Source organism: Mesoplodon mirus (genome assembly GCF_964341445.2).
Source record: "Mesoplodon mirus genome assembly, chromosome: 2".
Classification (NCBI taxonomy): Eukaryota; Metazoa; Chordata; class Mammalia; order Artiodactyla; family Ziphiidae; genus Mesoplodon; species Mesoplodon mirus.
The window spans coordinates 74,144,575-74,169,581 of record NC_138977.1 but is presented as its reverse complement, the minus strand read 5'-3'; the positions used below and the strand labels follow the sequence as shown (position 1 = coordinate 74,169,581).

Below are 25,007 nucleotides of genomic sequence, written 5' to 3'. Positions count from 1 at the left end.
TTCAACTAAAAAAAGTGAGTAAGGAAAAAATTCTAATTTTTGCTTCAAGTTTCTCTATATCTAACATGATATAAGGTTTTTTTTTTTTAGTCTCTTTTTGTATTCATCATTACTTTCGATTAAAAACCAAATTTCCTTTACAGAGATACATTTTGACTTTGAATGAATTTTATCTGAAATGTAAAATTCTCTAGATAACACCTGAAAAAAATCAATTTTTATGTTACTGATGAGAAGTTCTTCCACTGTAGACTTAAGATTTCAAAGCCAGCTAGGTAAATGTCTCAGGAATTATTTTGATGAAACTGAAGAATCCAAGTATATTCCATTATAAGGCAAAGTAACAAACAGTTATGCCCAGTGCCCTTTAAATCAACAATTACTGCAGTATTATCTTCCTTATTCCATCTTCATTTAGCAGAAATCATACCATTTAAAATCAAACTGGTACATGCATCCATTCACTTCTCGTCCAATCAAAATTGAATTACCTGTCAACAGAGAAGTACACTGACAAGTGTGAAACCATTTGACCATGTTATATTTTAATCTGCAGAGACAAAAATGACAAGCAATTTATTTACATAAAACTGTACAAAAGCAAATTAAATTATGTAAAGTATTTCATAAATAGTTGGACTGGACGAGTGTTTAATACATTTTGCCATGTTTAGCATAGTTGCGTGCATAGTGACTCATAGTAAACGATGATAAATTGTTCTCTGCTTCACTATCAACATCCAAGTAGCAGAACAATAGTCAATGATTAACATTACAAACGGATCGTACCACACTGAATGCAAGTGCTTTAAAATGTAGGAAAAATTGTCTGAAAGTAAACCCTAGGTAGCTGAAAAATGATGCCTTCCTCCAGATGTTATATATACCTCTGCCCAGGTCACAACTAACAAGCTTTACAATACTCATGATCATCTTCACTCTTTTTTTTTTTTTTTTCCTTAAGGACACATTGTATATTTATTACTGATACAATATACCTAAAACTACTGAGATCTTCAGATTCCTCTTGCCTGTTTTAGGATAGCTGTTTGATTCTTTGATTCTTGACAGTTTCTTCTGGTCTCTGTGTTTTATTTTCCTATAAGACAGCTTCCTAGGGTAGCCTTTCAGCCAGACATCTTCATTACCATCTTAGTTTTCTTCCCATAAAAATAATGCCTCCCTTGTTTTCTGAAACTCAGGCAGCAGGCCAGTCAGAAACCGTAATGATATCTGGAGGTTCAGAATGAGCATTAGATTTTAGACTGAAGCTACAGACGTTTTAATACACGTAAATTTATATAGTTACTCAGTTTATAAATGCATCCTAATGTATAATGCATGCAAACTTCACTTGAGCTTCTTGTGTACAGAAAACAAATATGGTTTATATACTGTACAACCAAAGTGAAACAGCAGTTAAAAGAAAAATAACAACAACAAAAGAAAGAATAGGAATTGTAAATCAATATTTTACCTTGCAAAATGGACTGACTTCACCCCTGATAATCTCTGCATTACTATTACAATAAATGTTTTAGCCTTCTAGACAGAATTAAGCAGCCCATATAAATTTTGTTTTATGAATGAATGATATTTAAAACTGTTCCACTATCTGAGTTTGTCAGAAGGCAAATTTTTAATATATTATTTATTATTTTCAGAAAATAAACATGGATAAATATACAAGATCAAAAAAGGTGAGAATAGCCCATTTCCCCTCATTGTCCAAACCCAACAACCGTTTTTTTTACCATAACAACAGGTATAAAAGGCACAGTTGCTTATTTTGCATTCACTCATTTATTATTTTTTTGTTTCTTTTTATTGATTTTTTTCAAAAGCACTCTATATATGGAGTGGCACCAGATTTAACCTATTCAAAATAAAAGTCATACAAACACAAAATATATTTCTGTGTCATGCCAACTCATTATAATAATAAACATATTATGATAGCTAATTCTACTAGAATTACTGCAAATACAGTACACTGAATTTTATTCTTTCATACCCATTTTAGTTCTAAAGAGGCTCACAAGTTAAATGACAATGACATGGCTGACTTGAATGTTGTGCAGACGTCATTGGGGAATGTGGATCCAATTAATCCAAAGAGCCCATATGACCCGTATTAGCTTTATAGACAACATAAGGGTTTTAAGATAGAGTGAAATGAGCTATCTAATGGTTCAAGTGTCTCATGAAAGAAAGAAAAAATGTATTAAAAAGTTTGCTGCACACATGTGTTATGAAATTGAATATTTCCTTTGTAACGTGCAAGAAAAAATATGTATACATTTCATAAGAATCTTTAGAAGTATTTTGTCTTAATAGGTACTTACAGATTATACAAGGCAGAACTGCTTTAATGCAGTTTCCTAACAAAGTACTAGAATTGTATCTTTCCATAATGTAAATAATAATCAAACATAAACATGTTCAATTATTGATATTTTAGTCCAATGTTTTTGTTTCTTCAATTACATATCTTCTTTCATCCTAACTATTACACATAAACTAACATCAAGATGAAAACTCCATTTAAGAAAGAGCATAAAGAAATGACCCCAAAAGAGTACCCCACCAAACAGAGAAGTGGTTTCCAAAGATAAACATTTGAGGACCTATAGTGAATTAACAACCTATATTCCAGGCTGCTTCATGTTGTAGTCTGAGAAATATTGCAAAGCATGAAACTATCCAGAGCTACATAGTTTCTACAGTTCGCTACAGAGCCATCAAGGCTATGCCTTAACCAGGTTACAAACATTCAGTGATGAGACGGTTTGCTTTCTTCACCCATTATCCCCTAGTCTGTCCCTGGATCGTCACTTTTTCTGAATGTCCCAGCTCAATTTCCAATTGTATTAAATTATCCTCTGTAGAGGAAGTGACTCAAAACCTGCATATTCTGTTTCTTTATATTACACTGAAAAAAACTGCATATTTTCCAACTTTGAGATGTGTATACCATGAGACATGTCACTGCCCAGAACTCATTTCCTTCTTGTTTACTCTGGCTTGGTTTTAGGAGATATGTCAAATAATGTTCAAATCACATTAGTGAGTAAGTCTTTTAGGGTGTCACCTTGTTTCAAAGTCGTGAGTCTCAAAATGTGCCATTTGCACAGGATTGAAAATTAATGCACTTTTGTTAACATGGAAGAGTGCACTGAACACGTAAAAAATGCACTTGGTGATTTGAAATGTGGATAAGACTAGCAAGCATAACCTGACTCTACAATGACTATAGTGAACTTAAAGACTATATGCTGATGTATCTTTCTTTCCCTACCTACCCACAAATATGATTTTAAAAAGTAAAATCTTCCCTGATAATATTTGTGAAACTAAACTTTAACCTCAACTAATTGTCTATTTTAATACCAAAAATATGTCTTATTGACTTTTCAGTTTCTGAGCTTTCAAAGAAAATCTATTTTAAAAGAAAATGCACACTTTCTGGGTATAGAGAAAATGTAAAATAAACGTGTTTGAGGGCTTCTGTGCATGCCTGGGTTCAGTGACTTTTGTTACTTAATGGATTTCCACATCAAGACCAAATCTACTTCATGATTTCCCTGATCTGCCGTATGATCTTCAGCCTGTTAATGACACAATTGTTCCAGTTAGTTGATAATAGTGGTGCTGTTCTGAAAAAAATATATATATATATATTTTTTTTTACAGCTTATAACTAGTGTAATTGATACATGTGGTCAAGATTATGTATATTCAAGACAGAATATTCAATACAGAATAAGAAGAATATTCAATAGAGGTATGGGATTGAAGTTGATGCTCCTGACTTGAGAAAAACAACATATGTCAATTTGGGACTGCAATCTCCAACCGGGTACTGTTTAGTTTTCAGCCTTTGTTAGAATATTAAAGCTGTGATCCTCCCCCAAATGCTGCTTCTAGAGTTCCCCTCTATAAGGACTGTACCTTTAGAAGGACTCTATCATTTTTGAGGGATTGCCTTCCATGGTGATTAATCATTTCTGATCACACGTCTGAAATATATTTCACCTGATCTGCTTTCTTTTGACCAACCGCATGACATTTGAACTAAATCAAAGTGACTAAAATCATACTTCAGCTTAGGGATAATGAGAGTGTGTTGTGTTCTGCTAATCAGGCTTGTTACCATGAAAGAAACTTGCAACCATCTTTCTTGTTTGTTTGTTTTTTTTCTGGAGGGTGGTGGGGAAGAGAGAGAGAGAGTGTTGGGAGTCAGTGAGGGGGCTAGACATGCAAGTGACAAGGATGGTTTCTACATTGTATATTACAATCAGGCTAAACAGTATCATTCACTAAAGGCCCGATCTGGAGGCAGAAGTGGCAGGCAAAGCTTTGTCTCTTTGGTAGCCCCTTCTTTCTGATTACAAGGTTTTGTTTTGTAAGGTTTTTCACCCCTTATCCTCCTTCTCATACATGAAAAGAACTTTGCTGTTGCCTCTTTATAGCCTACAGGTAAACTTCTCTTCTAGTGAGAGTATTGACAGGAGATGGCTTGTATTCCCCTGTTTTTGTAAGGGGAATATCCTCAGTGTTGGCTTCCTCATTTTTGCTGAAACTAGCTGCACTGAAGGTCTCATAGGATGAGGTCAACTTTTTGTTCAGGAGGTTTCTGTTGCGGTCGCCCATGATGGCGGCTTCGCCATTTGCCAGCTTTTCCTGGCTTCCTCGTTCATCAACAGGCATGAAAGTGGATAGTTTGGGCTGGCTCTTCTTCCTCTCTGGAGAAGTGCGGACGGGCATCCAGCAGGAGTCCGAGTGGCCATACTCATCACACTCACGGGTACACTTCCCAGTTAGGGCTACATCTGGAAGAGGTCTTGAATCTGAAATTCAAGGAGAAGGAGCCATTAAAGTTGGCCATTTCTCAATAGGCCTTCCTGACCTATATAAAATTGGAGGATATTTATATATATATATATATATATATATATATATATATATATATATATATATATATATAACATTTATATAATATATATATTACATATATATTTCCTTTACCATATTATTTCCATTTTTTCAACACCTTGTTGTTCATCATCTCATAGAACAGTTTTTATTTCATATCCAATAAAGATAAGGTTTTGCAAAAACATCAAATATTATAGAAAGAGAGGAATGGACAAACTGATAAATTTAAGTGTGTAGAACAAACAGGTATATATGCATGTGTTACAGAACAGGTACATGTGCATATTCTCAAGTAGAAATAAAGTACACATGTATATTTGTATGGGTACAAATTTTTCCACATGCATAAGAAAAGTTATTGAATCCAAAAAGTTAATTTTCTGTATTTATAAATTATCCCAGAAATCGTGCACCTTTGCCAATTGGATTCCTTCCTGCTTCTACATTATTCATAGAATGCAAATATGCAAAACCTTATAGTAAAAATACATTATAAAACTCCAGGGTGACTCAGAAGTAGAACCTAAATCGACAGCACATTAATTATGTGGTTAAAAAGTAAAAAAACAAAGTACTAGTGGGTTCCAAGTGTGAGCACACTAGCAGTATCACCACCTACCCCACTCTAGCCCACACGCTCCTGCCTCCCACCTTGTTAATGACCTAATGTGTGCTGTAGGATACTCCGTTGAGTGTTCACATACAAATACATCTGCCAGTGTGTTTGCTGAATGGAAATATTATATGAAATGGAATGTATTGGGTAAATCGAGTCAAAACTTCTACAATTTTGATGAAATGGCATGTATTCTTAATTAATGGTGTTGCCTAATGGAGTAGGAAATGTCTGTCTTCTATTTTTATAAACCTAAGTTATATCATTATATGTGTCTGTCTTTGGAGAATAGTTATATATTTTCTTACTATTAAAAATACTTTTTTTTAACAAATTTTGTTTTGGTTTGAAAAAGAGAGTAAGAGAGAGAAAAACCTGCTTCATCTCAACAGATTCTAAGAAAACTACCTCTAGGGTTTTATTTAATATATTTTACAGTTTCTTTTATTACCAAAAAAAGAACATAATATGACTAATATGACTATGATACAATTTATATCATTCGGTACCTTTTTATTACAAGGCTTGGGACTTAAAAGACTGACAAATTAACCTCTGCAAATATATTCACAACAAATGAAATCAGTGAGATTTGCATATGCATCCTGGGTAGACTTGGTTTAAAATAGAATAGGGGGTTATTTAAATTATATCCAATATATTTAAACCCTCTGCTTTTGCCTCCACACACCATCCCCTGTAGTTTGTAATGATATTCCTATTTGATTATCATTTGTATAAGGATATTTTTAGAATTTTTTCCCCTGCCAAAACTCCTAAATCAAGGCAGTCCAATACTGCATGTCACTTTTTCCCTACAGTGATGGGTGGATAACTGAAATATTGACATTTGTCAGCTCATTGATTTTTGAACCACTGTGACCTGAGGCTTTTATGCTGTGTGCTCAGAGTTCAGCAAGGAAATCCCATTATTCTTCACAGGAAATCTAGAATTACTTTTCTCTTTTCCAAAGGTAAACTGCAAAGATAATTATTTATTGTAGTTGCAAATGCTGCTATTTGACTTTTAAGTGAGCAGATCCTATTAATTTTATCATTTAAAAAAAGCACATTTCTATTTATCTTTTTGTGCTAAATTCCCTCTGTCTCTTAAACACAAATTTTAGATGCATTTTAAAAATCAAACTATTGACAAATTTTGTGAATTTTTTTTGTAATCTGGTCAGTTTAAATGAGCAAATTGAGTTCTTTGGGAATATTTCTTGTCTTGGGATACTTTGCTTATTTGAAGCTGACCTAAATTCTTTGAACAGACCAAAAAAAAAAAAAAAAAGAAAAAAAGAAAAGAAAGAAAAAGAAAGAAAGAAAGAAAGAAAACCTTATAAAAATGCAAAGTGTGAGATCAGATCTACTTTTTACTCTAAACATTCTTTTTTTTTTGTCACTGCTTAAATAAATTCAAGCTTTTCTTTTTTTTTTCTTATGCCTACCAAGGTAACAAGACAATAATCAGAAATTTAGCTACTGAAATAGGAAAAATCTCTACAAATGTGATTGTCATTCCCTGCAGAACTGTCCCAGAATAGTCTCCAATCATCTCTCTATATTTACTTAAGTCTCACGTAATGTGACAGTTTACTTACACAGTGACTTACACAGGTCGCTGCTCTTTGGGGATTAATTTGTGTTTCCTGTTTGAAATTCATAGCACCTTGTTTTTCGTTTGTTTGAGATGCATTTAGGGATAACTCATCGAGCTACCTTAATACTTTAACACCTCTTCCCACCAGTTATACTTAACTTGTGCGCCTTGAACTCCCTGTAGCTCATAAAAAAATTATATTCATTTAGATTGACTCAATTTCCAATCAACTAGGAGTGAGATACTCTTCAATTCATTCCCTCAGCCTTTACTTCATAGTCTAGGTTATAAGCATGACTTTTAATAAGGATCTCCTGTCATTTCCAAAGTCAATGACTTGATTGGAGACCACAGTGGAAGTTGACAAGACTAATTGGTTGAGACATGTTGCAGTATTTATCATCAAATTTAGAAAATAATCAAGAAAGGCTATAAGAGATTCATCACAAGCAATCAAAACTTCCAATCTTGATGACTCAAATGAATCCTCAAAAGAAATGTTAATGATTAACAAACACAATTTATATTATGCTGCAATCTATTAAAGGAAGGCATGAGTGGAATTGTATTTTTCTGTGTTTCTGTATTTTCTTATTTTAATTATTCAAGTAGATATTATATATATATATATATATATATATATATATATATATATATATTTTAAAAGACAAAAGTTATATGGGGTCTTACAGAATCATCAAATGAACTTTTTTTTCTCTTTTTTATAAAAGATATACTCTTAAAATGTCCTATTTGTTGTGGGATTACAGAGGCAGATCTTCCATAAATAGTAATCCTTCTTAGTCTTTCAGTCTTCCACTGAAGAAGGTGTTCTGTGATATCTAAGAACATTATTTCACGCTTTAGTTTAGTATTCTTCCCTTTCATTTTGACCTGAGTGGAAATGGAAAATAGTTAATCAGAACTCTGTTTACTTGGTATTGAGTAAATCAATTTAAAAAGTAAAATGTTCTGTATTGAAATATAATGGTATTCTTTTATCAGCATTTTCCATAACCAACTCAGTTCCTTAGAGGTTTCCCCCTACACACACACTCAGTCATATCAAATCTTGAGAGGACTGGAAGTAGAAATGGTATTCATTAGCTCTTGTTGTTGCTTTAGCATCATTTGCAGAGTTCTCCATTTTTACCTAGTTATGCTATTTACTAGAAACATTACATACCTTTAGAAAGTTAAAGTCCTTTCTTAGACATAAAGTTAATTTCCCTCTCGAAAGTAGACAGTTTTCAGCCATCATAATATCAAACAATGTATAACACATAAAATACTTCCTCACATTTCCTCTCTTTTACTTATCACCTCAACCCAACAGCAAGGAGGATGGAAACAGTGAGGGGTCCAGACTACGGAAGAGCTGAGGCCAAAGAACAAGTGTTTTGACTTTCACTTTAGTGCTTTCCATAATACCATATTGCTTCTTCTTAAAATGTAACAGCAGAGTTATTTAGAGGTCAATTGCTGCTACCCACAGCCATAAGAAAAAGCTAGAGTCCCCAAAGAAAGAGAAAAAATATATATATCTGATGAGCACAGGAAATAGATGCCACGAAGACACAAATTTTACTACTTAATGAAAAAAATAATAATTCAACCTTTTTAAAACTATACATTTCCTAAAGTAGAGGTAATTATAACTAATTTATGAAGTCAAGTTCTTTGTCTGAAAAGAAATGTATTTGCTCTTAAGAGCAGAGAGATGAGTGGGTGGTGAGAAGATACTGCTGCAATGACCTCAGCAAGTAGCGCAGACAATACGGAGCATCATTAGAAATAAAAAGGAAAGCCCAGATTTACGGAGGCATTTGATGTTTCCAGAAGCTGTCCTACACAATTCAGAAGCCTTTAGAAGTATCATTATTATAGGAGAGCACTGGAATTGTTAAGACTCTTAAAGACAGCTCTGCACTAGTAAAGATTTTGATAGACTGAATTATGCATTCTGCCAGAATCCTGGTCACCCATTCCTATTCCAGACCCTTGGCCTGGGGCTGAAGATATAAGAATATTTTCATTTCCTAAAAGAAGCATGAAAATGTTGCATTTAGTTTTTAAATATTTCCAAAGAGTTTTTCTTTGTTTTGTTTTGCTTTAATCTCAGATACTTAAAGGTATATGCATCAATTGCTTATGTGTTTAATATACAAATAATTCTCTGACCGTATGAAATAAATGGATTGCTAATCAATGTGTAGACTCCAAGACAGTCACATCCTTCCTGTGCACTTAGCACATTCTTAACATTATTTGACAAAATTTTGCAAATAAAAAATTGTGCTATTCTCTTCTTTTGAGGAGAAAAAAGCGCACACAGGCACCTTTTTCCTTATTCCTTTTTAAAGTACTTATTTCTCTCTTTATATGTCTTGACTTCCTGTTATCCAAGATTTCTTTTTCTAGAGACACACCTAATTCTGGTGGAATTTGGTGGACTACAAACAACTTTTACAAAAGGATGATCAACAAAAAAAGGCAGATATGGCTTCCCTGGTGGCGCAGTGGTTGAGAGTCCACCTGCCGATGCAGGGGACACGGGTTCCTGCTCCGGTCCGGGAAGATCCCACATGCCACGGAGCGGCTGGGCCAGTGAGCCATGGCCGCTGAGCCTGCACGTCCGGAGCCTGTGCTCCGCAACGGGAGAGGCCACAACAGTGAGAGGCCCGCGTACAGCAAAAAAAAAAAAAAAAAAAAAAGGCAGATAAATCTGTTGATTTTCCAACAAATAATTTAATATTAACTTTGTTTTCTTTAGTCCAAATGAAAATACCTTTTTTATTCTAATGATTCAGTCAGGTGCTTTATTTTAAAATAGCTGTCAGAAAATGATTTATTGTTGCCTTATATAATAAATCTGAGAACAAATAATTACATAAATCTTTTACTGGGACATTATTATTATAGGCGATAAAGTTTAGGTGTGAGGGGGCGAGATCCAAAAATTGAGTACTGAGTCAGACTTGGCTTTTTTTATATAAATGACCTAAAGATCCCTGCCTTCGATCTATTTGGGGAATTTGGGAAAGTTAAAGGTAAGCACATAACAGATCATGGAGAAGGTAGAAATCCCTGACTTAGATAAGCAGTAGGTGATCCTCCAAATATCCCAACACTTTCTGGAAGAAGGGGAAATTTATAGTTTTGCGAGTAAGTGTTATCCAGTTCTACTACAAGGGGGTTAAGATTTCTACCTTGTATTCTAATTTATCATGAAATCACTTGATTCAACTGAATTAGAAGAGAATAAGGATCGCTTATCCAACCAACTCTTACTTCATTCTCAATTATACCTCTCCTGAGTGCTTCTCTCAAGACAGAGTGGAACTTGTGAAAAGAACAGATTAGGAGTCCCAGCAGTGGTGAGTGTGATTCTGATCCCATTATGTATAAGCTGTGTGACTTTGGATATAATTTCTTTGAGCCTCAAGTTCCTCATATGTGAAGTAATAATACTTACTCCCCATGTATAATGGGGATAAATGAGTTAATGTATATAAAGTTTATATTGTGGTGTCTGGTGCCTTGTAGATTTTAGGTAAATAGTAGGTCACAGCCCCTGGAGAGATATAAAGAAGTATAGATTTTTTTTTCCTCTCTGCAGTCTTCCCTGAATGAATGGGTATTAAGGGAATAGGCTCCAGAACCAGGATGCCTGAACTCGAATCCTGACTTTGTCACTTAATAAGTATGTAACTTTAAACAAGTTACTTGATGCATTTAAATTTCCTCATCTTTATAAAGAACATAAGAATGAATTAACTTCTTAGGATTATTGTGAGGATTTAATGTGTTAATAAAGGTAAAGTATTTGTAATAATTCTTGACACACAGTGGGCCCTCAGTAAATATTAGAAACTTCAGGCGCACAATCCCTTATCTGCAATTCAGTCCTCAAAATAGCTTTGAAAACCAAAAGCTTTTTTTTTTTTCTATAAATTTACAACAAACCTGACTTTCAGTACAAGGTTATTTTTCAATTTTATTTATCTCACATAGTGTGAATATTTATATGTTTTCCGGGAGAAGCAGTGTTTAATTAAGGACACTGTCTCAGACTCTTTGATCTTTAAAATAATATACATGCATGATATTACCTTTTCTAATATATGAAAGATTCTAATTTTTAAGATTTATTTGTTTCCAAGGGTTTCAGATAACTTACTCTGGACCTAGTAACAATCATCAGTCAACAGGGCATATATTTGGAGTTTCTTTTCCAATAGTACTCATGGATTTATGCTGATAGTGTCTGCAGTATGCCAGAGCTACCACCTACTTAGGAAAATACAGTGGCCACTGGTTACTCTATATCAGATGTTCCCCTTAACACTTCTTTATTAAGACTTTGGCAGTGAAGACTTATTCAGAATGTGTCATTATAGTTGCTCAAAACTGAAGGGAAAATGCTCTATTAGTTGCAGTTATCTTTACAACCTAAACAGATCAACCTCACAATTAATCGTTTTCATTTGAAAGAGACTTGCCCCTAAGATGTTGGGTTGTTATCTTGCTTTGTCTGCATAGGCCACAACATAAAAAACAAACAAACAAACAAACAAAAGAGCTCCATTTTAATGAAGTTAAAATTAGCAATAAGCTAAGACTAAGAGGTTGAAAATCAAGAAAAGACAGCAAAAAGGAGGGTGCACCTCACATGTGGTACACCCTTCAGAGATCAAAAACAATGAGACAGGGCTTCCCTGGTAGCGCAGTGGTTGAGAGTCCGCCTGCCGATGCAGGGGACACGGGTTCATACACCAGTCTGGGAAGATCCCACATGCTGCGGAGCGGCTGACCGCTGAGCCTGCGCGTCTGGAGCCTGTGCTCCGCAACAGGAGAGACCACTACAGTGAGAGGCCGCGTATCACAAAAAAAAAAAAAAAAAAAAGAGACATAAAAGCCATCTAGCATACAAACTATGCAGACTTTATGATGTATGTACGTGCTTGTTTTAAGTTGCAAAATAAGGCCAGACGTACCTCTCATCTTCCTATACACAGCCCTTTGGAGTGTGACATCACTGCCCCTACTGTTGAGATTCTATTTCCACAGCCCTTGAAGCTAGGCTAGCTTTGACAACTAGAGTGATACTGTGCAATTTCCAGGAGAGGTCTCAAGAGTCCTAGCAGCTTCTGTTTTTGCCCTTGGAAGACTGCCATCTCCATTCTGACAGAAAGCGTGATCTAACTTCTTTGAAGATGAAACACTTTTTGAGAGACAGACTAAGTTACCTCAGTTGGCCCAGTGGATCCTACCCCCAGCGAAGCCCCCAAGTGAATGCAGCCACATGAGTGATCCAGGCAAAACTTGCAGAAGAAGCAATAGTCAATCCACAGAAGTATAAAAGTAATCAATCTTTGTTGTTTGAAGCTCATAAGTTGTTCTTGTTTGTTTGATTTTGTCTCTTTAGGGGGTGGGGAGAGTTCCTTGATGCAGCAATAAGTCACTGAGATCATGATCATGGACATACTATATTATCTGCAGTAAATCAAAAAACAGCCTGAGATGTGGCAACAATATATTCTACTTCTTTTGTCTTCTTATCATGGGCAAAAAAACTGACCAATATTATGGAAAGCATAAACATTTTCAGGGCTGTAAGCACATTTAATCAGTAGTTCAAGCAGAGGTCTCCCATAGAAAGCTCTGGAAATTTTGGTCCTGTAATTACAGGATTTCACTGCATTTTTCACCTAACAGTGCTCTAGTTCGGGCTGACATGCCAAGACAATATTAAAATGTTTAAACCTGTTTGAAAGCATCAGCAACTTTTCTCTGTACCTTAGGCTAAACTCAGTTAAACAGCAATTGAATGTATCTCAAGAAGCATTTACTGCCCTGAGGCTTAGACCACTGTCATTCTGAATGTGGTATTAGCAAATACAGTGGAGACTGCAAGCCAAGTCTCAAGCAGTCCTGCTGAATCAACTCAAACATGATTCTGCTGGTTGGTACATGAAAACTGCACTACAGCAGAAAAATGTATGGTGCCTGCTGGAGAGTGATCTATTTATGCACATCAGAGATGGGGCTTTACTTTGATTTCCCTATTCACGAATGCAAAATTAGAGGTGGTGGAGGTTAAGGGAGGAGAGTGAAAGGAGAGGAATTAAGTGCTGGAAATGAGAAGATGCTCCAAAATTGATCAGAAGAGTTTATAAAACCCAGAATAACATTGGGGACACTTATTATACAAGTTAGCAGTTGATCATCCCACTGAAAATAGACGAAATTCTGGTTGTGTGGGCCATTCATGTTTATTTTTCCACTGCAATAATCAAAGCTTTCATGATTTTTCTTCTGGTCTCCTGGGTTTCCTTAAATTAGAAATCATTTGCTTTCAGTGTCATAGACTAATAATCTGATGAAAAGTGGAAGTATTGCCTCCCTCCATAAAGCATGTGCCCATAAAATCCGCATAAAATTTCAGTGGGGTTCAAGATATCAGAGTAAGGGTTTCAGCATCCTGGTGGATGGAAGAAAGAAGGGTGCATTTTTATACTGACACCTTTTTTCATTTGAGTTTAAATCACTGGTTAAGAAAATATTTAACAAATCAACATTCATCCTTGAAATATAGAAATTTACATGTGGTAAATAAACTGCCATTCAAACAGTGACAGAATGATTTAAAATAAACAAACAAAAAAATAAATTCTGAAACACGTATTTAGAAGTAAGGAAAATAATTTAGATTTGATTATGTTAATATTGTACATAGGTCTTTTAAATGCCTAAATCTAAAAACCCCCAACAAGTTATAAGGCTTTGTATTAATAGCAGATTCATACTTGTGGGTGGATTTTATTGATTGCTGATCACTAACTTGAAAGGTATTTTCTTTCCTAGAATATACATCCAACATTTACACCGTTGTCTTTTTTTTTTTTTTTTTTTTTTTTTGCGGTATGCAGGCCTCTCATTGTTGTGGCCTCTCCCGTTGCGGAGCACAGGCTCCGGACGCGCAGGCCCAGCAGCCATGGCTCACGGGCCCAGCCGCTCCGCGGCATGTGGGATCCTCCCGGACCGGGGCACGAACCCGTGTCCACTGCATGGGCAGGCGGACTCTCAACCACTGCGCCACCAGGGAAGCTCTACATCGTTGTCTTGAATTGCCAGCAGCTGGATCTTCACTAACCATGAGAAGGGAGATGAATAGGTGAATTCTTGTCATTAAGGAACTTTATACAAAATAATAATGATACAGATGAGTTTTTTTTAATTAATAAAATGTGTTAGCCACTGTACATTGGTTTTACATACAGTAAAATGTGAAGTGGGTGCTTCTAAAAGAGTTGCAAATATCAATTTAGAGTCACTTTCCAGTAATGATCTCAAATCTTCAATGTTTTCAATACTGGCTATAAAATTGTAAAATATATATCCTCAATAAATATTAACATTGTCTTTAGGAATGGATATTTATTCTAAAATAATACATAAAGGCTCTATTAACTGTAAGAATATTATCTTTGGATTGTAGTCTTGAAGGCAGTGCCCATTTTATCTTTGCTTCTCCATATAACATATAATTCTATACAAATCAAAAAGCTGAAAAAAGGAAACTGGAAAAATCAATTAAAGTATATTTTCTCAAACCTTCTTTCCTCCCATATAAACCATGATAAAGCATTTTTTAATTGAAGTACAGTTGATTTACAGTATTGCATTAGTTTCAAGTGTATAGCAAAGTGATTCAGTTATACATATATATATTTGAATTCTTCTACAGTATAGGTTATTACAAGATATTGAATATGGTTCCCTGTGCTATACAGTAAACACTTGTGGTTTATCTATTTTATATGTAGTGGTGTATATTTGTTAATCCCATACTCCTAATTTATCCCTTCCACTTTCCTCTTGGGTAACCATAAGTTTGTTTTCTATGTCTGTGAGTCTGTTTCTCTTTTGTATATAGATTCATTTGTATTATTTTTTAGATTCTACGTGTAAATGATATTATATAATATTTGTCTTTCTGCATCTGACTTACTTCACTCAGTAAGTGGTGAATTAATGCTGATGGAATCTAGGTCCATCCATGTTGCTGCAAATGTCAATAGTTCATTCTTTTTTATAGCTGAATAATATTTCATTGTGTGTGTATATATGTATATATGTGTGTGTGTGTGTGTGTGTGTATCTCACATCTTCTTTATCCATTCCTCAGTCGATGGACATTTAGGTTGCTTCCATGTCTTGGCTATTGTAAATAGTGCTGCTGTGAATATTGGTGTGCATGTATCTTTTTGAATTAGAGTTTTCCTCTTTTACAGATACATGCTTAGGAGTGGAATAACCGGATCATATGGTAGTTCTATTTTTAGTTTTTAAGGAACTGCCATACTGTTTTCCATAGCGGCTGCACCAATTTACATTCCCACCAACAGTGTAGGAGGGTTCCCTCATAATAAAACATTTTTTAAAGTGAGAAGTTATGAAATAGGTTGTATAATAAGTAGCTGGTGTTAAATATCTAAACATTTAATGTGAACATGTTAAATATTGCAACAAATTAATTTAGTATTTGGGAATGTTTTAAAAAGAAAGAGAATCACTGCAGTGGCCATAATGTGATATATTTTTTTTCTATGTATTTTTTCAATGCATTATTTTGTGTGAAAGTCTAAAGTCTAAAATAGACTATGTTAAAGCTCAAATCATGTATGAAATAGAACTGTAACATAATATGATTATTTTTTGCACAGAGGAAAATCATAGCAATTTAGATTTACTAAATATATTACTTTATTATTTTTTTTCTAAATGTGGCAAAATCACAGCACCTGTTCATTTTCTCCTTCAATGTAGTGATCCTGAGAAATTATCCAATTATTCTAATGATATGACCATTTAAAAAACACATTCTCAAACTATTTGCATGGGAGTACCTATTGAAATATTTATCATACAGAAAGCTTATCTGGTTTAAAATACTCCTGTAACAAGAAGCTGTGTTGTAACAGAATTCTATTAGTTATTACGATGCGGGAGAAAGATAGAATTCCTCCTTTGTGTTCCTTACTGAGGAAGGTTTCACAAAAACCCTGAGTTCTGAAGTACTTTTGAGAGATGAGGCTCTGAAAGGTTTTTAGTAGGAGCTGAAACAATATTTATGGGGACAGTTTAAAAACTGTTGGAATGCTGGCTCCTTAACTCTGGTCAATAAGTTGATCAGTTAAACTAAAATTGGCAACCACGATTAGGACCAAAAGAGTGTTGAAGGGCTTGGGAGCTTAGAGCAGGTAAATAAAAGGAAAAGGAAGGAAATGATCTCTGATGAGTAGCAAACAGGACTCAATGAGCAGTTCAAGTGGGGGAAATCAATGAAGCAAAACTGGATCAGTTTGCTTCATTGATTTTTGCTGCTCATTGAAATGTTTTCCTTTATTTACTTCCTATTTCTTCAGAGAGCGGCAAAGTCTTACTGTTGAATCTCCATGTGAGCCTGTGATGAGCAGATAAGAAAGCTCTGGAGATCCTCTTATGCCTACATTATACCTTGTCACACTGTATGGATTCCGAGGCACTTCAAATGTTCCCTGTGATGCTGTAAACGCCTCACTAAGCCCACAACCTTACTGTGGTAGGCAGAAAGATGGTTCCCCTCCTAAAATGTCTACATCCTAGTCCCCAGAACCTGTGAACATGTTAGATCACAGGGCGAAGGAAAATTAAGGTTGTAGGTGGTATTAATTTTCCTGATAAACTGTCCTTAAAATAGGGAGATTATAGGCGGCTAGGATACAAACCAAAGAATGTGGACAGGCTCCAGAGACTGGAAAAGGCAAGGAAACAGATTGTCTCCTCAATCTTCCAGAAAGGAAGGCAGTGCTGCTGAGGCTTTGATTTTAGCTCCTGGAGACCCAGGGTCAGACCTCTGACTTACAGAACTGTAAGAGAATAAATTCTTGTTGTTTTAAGACACTGAGTTTCTAGTAATTTGTTACAGTTGCAATGACAACTGATACACACTCTCACCACTTCTCTGCTCAGAGTAAGACAGCATATATTTGGTCTTTTCTACCCATATTTCATCCATTGAAGGAAATGGAGTGGAAAAATTTTGATTTTCAAAGTTTTCATTGAGTCATGTTTACCTAATTTTTGAGTATCTGTTCAGGAATTTTTGTTTTTCACTTTTGAAAATTTTGCTACATTCTAGTATCTAATACTGCAAGTTATTTGTATCTGACCAATCAACAAAGTCCAGCAAAGTGCTAAGAGCTCTCCTTTCTGAGTGATAACATCTTCCTCCTCCATCCCTCAGTGATAGCTGTCTCTGGGATTATTACCAGAGAATCCACTTTAAGTCATTCAAAATTTGGGTAGTGTGATTCCCAAGAAGAGAAAAGAAAGAGAATTTGGCATATCATATAAGAAGGAGAGCCAGGTACCAGGGTACAACCTTAATGATGGCTCCGTCACATTATTATGGTGCTTTTGTGACTTCCTGATATTTATTACTTGTGTCACATTCGTCTGTTTGTCCCGTTCCCTCTTAGTAATTAGCAGGAGAGTGCCTAATTAAAAAGCACCCTTATGATAGTTTTAAGAACAGTAAGTAGAATAAGTCTCTCCCTACTTCAAAACCCTCTTCTATAAATTTTGGTATACGTTTCAAACTTTGTATTTTTGCACAGAAGTTCCTTCAGGATCAGGGTCCTGCCTACCTCTTTCCATTCTTATATGCTCCCATTTGCCACTTCAACAGATCTACTGTAGTTGTCATTTCTAGAAAGCCCCTTGCTGTTCCGTGTCTTCATAATCCTAATGTGTTGCTTCTTCTGCTATTCTTTGCCTTGTCATCTGTCTCCCACAAATCCTTCAAAATCCATTTTCAGCATTTCAACTTTGAGATTTCTTCTAACCAGGCTAATTCTGACTTCTCTTTGCCTCTCTAGTCTGCATCCTATGCCTGTCTCTACCACAGCATTTAATGTATTGCACTAAAATCTGTTACCCACTCATGTGACTTTTTCTGTAACATGTAACTCCCTGTGGCTAGGTTTCACAAGTTACTTAACTGTGTACTTGGGATGCTAGCACCAAGCCAGTCACATGCTCAATAAGTGCCTTTTGAATGGATGGATCAAAAACAGGTAGGGAAGGCTTCCCTGGTGGTACAGTGGTTGAGAGTCTGCCTGCCAATGCAGGGGACATGGGTTTGAGCCCTGATTTGGGAGGATCCCACATGCCGTGGAGCAACTGGGCCTGTGAGCCACAACTACTGAGCCTGCGATTCTGGAGCCTGTGCTCTGCAACAAGAGGCCGTGGCAGTGAGAGGTCTGTGCACCGCGATGAAGAGTGGCCCCCGCTTGCCGCAACTGGAGAAAGCCCTCACACAGAAAAGAAGACCCAACACAGCCAAAAAAATTAATTAATTAATTAATTAATTAAAAAAAAAAAACAGGTAGGGAGACATATTGCATGTCATCCCTGATGATTCTGTCTAATTCCACAATGGCCACATGTAAACGGAGGATAATGACATATGTTAATTGCAAACACAATGTAATTGGCCAAGAACAGGAGGTGAAGTGTTTCAGTATGCGCAGATCTGAATTGATTTCTTTACTACTCACTCTCCTTACCTTCTTTCAGAGCCTGTCCTATAATCTCCAGTTGAGATTTGCTTTCCAACAGAACAATGGAATTGATTGAAATAACCCATGGATATATTTTACAGAACAAAATGCAGTCCTCATCCTCAGCCTGGGACAGGCTACTGGGGTTACTGGAAGCAGTAGTGGATGCAAAGTAAAGTCTAATGGGAAAAGCCTATACTAAGTGGTCACAAGGCTATACATATGAACTAATTTGTTAAGCTTCTTTGCTCATGGATGGTAGCTATTTTATAGTTAGTTTAATGTTTTCAGGACCTCTGGTTGGCAAATCTTTCAATAATAAACTTGGGAAATAAAATTTATTTTTGGCTTATACACAGCTTGTATCATAGAAGAAAAATTTCAAAGCATGGAGTCATGAAGGAGAGGTATTCTATGTGATGTAAAATGAAAAGAAGAAAGCTCTCTTCTCTCATTCTTGTAATGTGGGTGTAGTTTAATAGGAACTATTGTAGACAATATACCTACGTATTTTAGTTCAATAAATCTCATTTGCCTTTTCGTAGCAACCTGATGGGTACATGTTACGTGAGTAGGATCATGGGCAATTTACATCAGTGCTTTTCAAACAGAGAATCATGATCCTTTGGTTGGTGGTTGAACCCACTTTCAAAGTTATAACCAGCTTACACCATGTTCACATTATTTTGTAAATATTTTGTTGTAGTTTTTAAAAAGTATGTGTATGTATATTTATATGTGTGCACTCAGTCCCTATGTAAAATAAATATTTTATTCTGGGTCACACTGAATCTATAGTTTAAATCATAATATGTAGAAATCTGTGTATTTCTGGCTACTTCTGAGTAAGCTATATTATGTGATATTTAATACAAAATATAATTTTGTATTATATTATGCACACAATGTCATGTGAATTTTAAATTGTATTTTTATCTGTCATTTCAAATTGTAATTCAGAGACTAAAATTTTATCCTCATTAAAAAGGAATTCAGATAACTCAACAAATAAGAGTTAGTCACATCCTCAATAACCACTTCAGGAAGTCTACTGTAAATACAGTTTCTTACCTTGAGACATTCTGAATTTACAGTTAATTCCCTAGATTCCAATTTTCTAAAATTATGTGTAATCATGATGATCCTTCTCATAATCCACTTAAATCCTCTGATAGACTTTGATAGACTTTGATTTATATCAATCAGCAAAATGGCAACAGACCCTTTAAAAAAGGAAGACTTAATATGACTTCTTAAAGTCATATAGACATTAAGATGTAGGACACATTTAAGCTGTCTAATTGTACCGCTGGTCTAATGCCTAAGTATTAATCTGTCACAATGTCAAATTACATACAGTTGGGGCTTTTTTTTTTTTTTTTTTTTTTTTTAGTAAAACGTTTCTGTGCTTAACAAACTCGTAGTGCAAAAAAATTCAGGACTGCAATTAGAATGTCATCTCTTCTGCAGATGACTTAAGAAAAGCATGAATCAGAACTTAACAGTCAACATAATTTCACAGATAATCGTGGCAAAATTATGGTAATGCAACAACGCAGAGTACAGTGAGATTAGCAGAGAGTGATGATCAACTATTTATCTCTAACTTCTGCCATGCATGCTCTTATTTAAGTCTCTCTCTCTCTTTTTTTTTTTTTTTTTTTTTTTTTTTTTTTTTTTTTGCCAATGTTTTCAGTTTTTACTTTGCCAGCAGTGGGCATCGCATAGAAAAGAGGTTTCATGGTGTAAACAGATTTTTCCATGTGTTCAATGAATTAGCTTCACTGGCTCTTAGGCAAAACAGACTGGCTGGATGGAATTAATTTTAACAAGCTTTTGTGTTTTGCCCAGGGTCTTGTACAATTCAAATGAATCAATCCTATACCAAAAAAAAAAAAAAAAAAAAGATAAAACTACAAGTATTGTAATGAAAATCATCACTAAAGCATATGCTTTAGGAGTTTCCTTTAAATGACATAGTTAAAATTTATGTGTACTGTATTAATCATTGGATTGTACTCTGTGAGTACTTAAGTGAATTATTTGGTGGGAATCTTGCTATTTGTCAACCTTCTCTTTCTGCAAATAAGCCAAGGACTAGTGGAATTAGGACTTGGCTATGACAGGACAGGGAAACTCAGAGGAAATTTCACTATACAGAGAAAATAAGAGACGAACTTTACTGCACAAAGCTGGAATGAAGTTTTCAGTTTCAGGGAAGATAGGTCACACTATTATGGTAACATAACCTGCAAAAGTAAATTCATTCATTCAAGAAATATTGATACATCAGGCAGTATTCTAAGACTACAAATATTAAGTCATTCAATGCTCACAGCAACCTTGTGGGGCAGGTGGTATATTGCCCCCATTTTACAGACGCGGAAACTAAGGCACAGAGAAGTTAAGTGAGTCACCCAAGAGTTTGCATATAGTGAGTGTTAATGAGGTTGCAAACCCAGACATTCTGACTTCAGAGCTATGCTTTTAACCACTATACCACACTCTCTCTCAATCAATAACACATCAATGTATTATAAACTCATGTTATGCGTATGAAAAAAAGGCATATTTACCTAAGCTGAATTCAAGTAGAAAAGCATTTCCCTACACATAGAAGAAAGCTAGAAAAAGCAATGTCTCTGGACTTCAGATATAGTAGGAATCTCAACAGTCTTAGATTGAAATAAGGGGAACATTTTTAGTTGGGACAAACAGAAAGGTGAAAATTCAAGAAACGTGTGTAGAAGTTCCAGGGCCTGAATGACATTGGGACAGCTGTCCCTCAGTTGGTCTTTGAATACGATGAAGAATTTTGTATCTAAGTCAAAATCAGGAGTGTAAACTACTATTTTGGTAAAAAGCCTCAAACTTCTACTATTATTAAAGCCATATTCAGCTAAGAAAAGGTTGTGTCTTCATAATATGTGTCCATTTTTAATTCTACATTGTAGAAAGACACCTCAATTATGAGGTTTTGGATCATTGTCATTCCAGAGACAGAAAAGCCGTGTTTGGAAACCACAGTGTGCTGGGCTGAACTTCTGAGAACAGGAGATGTTGAACCACTCCTTGGTGAACTGAATGTGAGAGTGGAAATAAAAGCTTTAAGAATAGAAAAAGAAGTATGGACAGTCATTTCCGGCAAACAAAGCACCAAAGAGATTAGGTAGGACATATTAATCACAATTGGGTTGGTTAAATTGGGAAAGAAAGCCTGACTGTACTGATTCTTGAGAGAAAATGAACACAAAGAGATATCTGGGTGATACTTATCTAACTTGATTCCCTGTATTAATCAGGTAAGTGATTAATATCCAAAATTTTAGATTATTTGAGAATATAGAGTTGCAACCCATGAAGCTGAGATTTAATCTGTAGGGATGGGGAAATCTATGTGTATTAAAATATAATGAGGTAAAGAGTGGTGTCTTTAAGTACACTTACATACCTCATACTTTTTCATAATGGCATCTCGGAGCAAAAAACCAGGGAACCATGCACAGTGTAAACTTTTACATTCACTTTGTGAAAACCTTTACTTTCATCTCTTCACTGGAGGGAATCAATGAATCAGAGTGATTAACACCCTGGGATCTGAGCAAAGGCAGTCTGAGTCCACTGTTCTTGCACTTACCAGCAATGTAACCTCCGGCAAATTACTTAACGGAGTCTATCGCATTGGGCTGTTATGAGGATTAAATGAGACAAGAGTGTTGAGTGCTTAGCATAAAGATCTACATATAGAAACACTTAGAATATATTTCTGCTGTTATCATCACTGTTACTCTAACTACTATGCTATGTATCTTTTCCACACATATATTTGAATGGGAGAATATTGATTCTAAATTATCAAAAATTATATATTTTTAATCAATGTCCTCTTTTCTTGGCATAATTTAAAGGAGTCAAAAGCTTACATTTTTAGAATATTTATCAATTAATTATAGAAAAACAATAGTTTTCACATATGAAAGATGATAAATTCATGTTTTTGTACTATAAATTATACTGCCAAATACATATGTTTAAAATAAAGCCCCAGAATAGTAGATGAAAAAAAGACATCTTTTAATAAGTTTATTTTAAAATTATTTAAATTAATAAATGTTAAAAATACATACTACAGGAAGCTTAGAAGAAGAAATGTAAACTAATTTAATTTCAAAGATTAGGTGTACATAAATTAGTGATTTGTCTGACAAGTAGCATTGTATTTTATAATTACTAGCTGTTCAATGTTAATTGAAACAATCTATTGTTACTTGCAAGTATATCATATTAAAGGCTATAATAATTAGTACTCCACTTGACTAGGTATAATCTCTCATTTCCCCCAAAGAAACAATTTTTACATAATTATTATTTTGCTTACTTAAAATCACATTTTTTTACTGCTTAAATCCTAATTTGCTGCTTTTTTTTAATACTAGGACATGAAAAGATGGTAAAATTGAGAAAGTTAAAGAGATTATGTGTCTTCAACACAGTATAATCTCTGAATTATTACTTGGGTGGACTTTACAAGTGTATCAGCATTTAAAAGAAAAAAGAGTTTAAAGAATCTTTAAACAGATCAGAAAGTATAAAAGGTGTAGAATCCCAGTTAATGTGAATTAAATTATCTTCAAAAAGAGTGGGAAAAAAGTTAAGAAACAGCTTTCTGTTCTGCATGTTAACTAGCCTAAATAATGCAGAGCTTAAGTGCAAAAGCGAGAGAATTTAAAAGGGAAAACAAATATCTTGAGACTTGTCTTTTAAAGTAACTGTCAAGGGGAACTTCTCTTTCTGAATAAAAGCTAGCAGTGACTTAAGAGATTCATTTATCCTTTCGGCTGTATTAAGAAATGCCATTTAACTATTTAAAATGTTGTCCAGTCAAAATAAGGACTAATTATCTGCTCATGATATGCCTATATGGCTTCCAAAGAACACAACGGGATTTGGCATGATTAAATGCATTTAAGAATTTCAGTCAGGTTGAGGATACAGAATAAGATGATCTGAGAAGTATGACTAGTGATGCATTATTCATGAATATGGGAAACTAGTAAAATAAAATATGCTGCTTATGGTGTGTCCAGATAGTTAGGGCTAAATATTCCAAAATAGTCAGTATGAGATCTGCTTCTCTTTCTTTGCGTTAAAAAAACTTCTGGCTAAATAGTGATTCAGATGTAATAATGATGATATTGAATATTTAACCCCAGGGCTACCAACCAAGAAGAAGCACTGTACACTTTTTTTCCTGTTGGGAAAGATATAATTAAACCTGCTATTTTGTAGATAACTAAAGAGATCCACATTTTTTTTCCTCTTACAAAATGGAACCACTTACAGATGAATCACCAAGCCACTATCATCATGCTAGATTTGCTTATTTTAAACTAACGTTTAAGTAACTGAAAATAAATAAATATTGATGTTTGATATGTCTTACCTTCTCCCTTGGCAGTTTTTCTAAATTGTTCAGTGTGTTTCCTATTTGGAGTTTGGGAGTGTTTTTCTAAATATATGGAAAACTAACAACAACTACAAATTCTCAACTAGTAATCATATTTTCCTGACTGTATCTCAAAAGATACAGGGACATAAAAAGTCCATAGAAATAAAATATCTTAAATAGCTAAGCATCCACAGAATATTACACTGCTGCTTGCTACAAACCCAAGATATCAGCATTAAATAAGTTATCTTTAATTATTTTTGAATTTTTAAGCAATCATTTACAGATTATAGTCCTTCTAGCTTGTTCCTCTACAGTGAAGAAAGCTGATCATAGCTATTGATAGTTTCCTCCTACTCTTCCTTCCTTTCTAGTGCTATTCTGTCATATTTTTAAAAATAGCCTGCTAATTCATATATACCACCTCCTGTCCTAAAAATTTGTCCTAAATGAATATTCTATTCAACCTAAATTGAGTGTAGTTAAAAATGTCTTTTTTTTCTCTTGCAGCACCTGGGCATGGAAATAAAGATAAAATGTGCACAGGGTATAATAGCCCAAATAGCCCAAAATCATCATAAGACTTGATTATTCAGTGCCTGGCACAATTTAGGGCATCTTTTCTATTGAGTAAGAAGATAAAGAGGCAAGTACTGTGCCCATTTCCCAGAGTGCTAAAAATATGAAACAGTTGCCAAGGGATTTGTCTAAAACAAAGAAATCTAGGAAGTGAAAGAGGTATAAATAATTTGGCTAAGCTAGGTATCCTGGAATAGATAGTCATTTTCTACT

At 34.8% G+C, this 25,007-nt stretch overlaps 1 protein-coding gene across 6 annotated transcripts in view; it reads right to left on the bottom strand.

The window, feature by feature from the left end:
* Positions 1-524: 524 nt before the first annotated feature.
* The window catches only part of PCDH7 (protocadherin 7), a 416,647-nt gene continuing 392,164 nt past the window's right edge, over positions 525-25,007 (bottom strand). For 3 of the 6 annotated variants that reach the window (XM_082611228.1, XM_082611229.1, XM_082611230.1), the window contains one exon: positions 525-4,850. In XM_082611228.1, coding sequence (XP_082467354.1) covers positions 4,474-4,850 — 377 coding nt within the window. In that variant the 3' untranslated portion in view covers positions 525-4,473. The remainder of the gene's footprint in view (positions 4,851-25,007) is intronic. The other 3 variants (XM_082611233.1, XM_082611231.1, XM_082611232.1) reach the window with 2 other exon arrangements.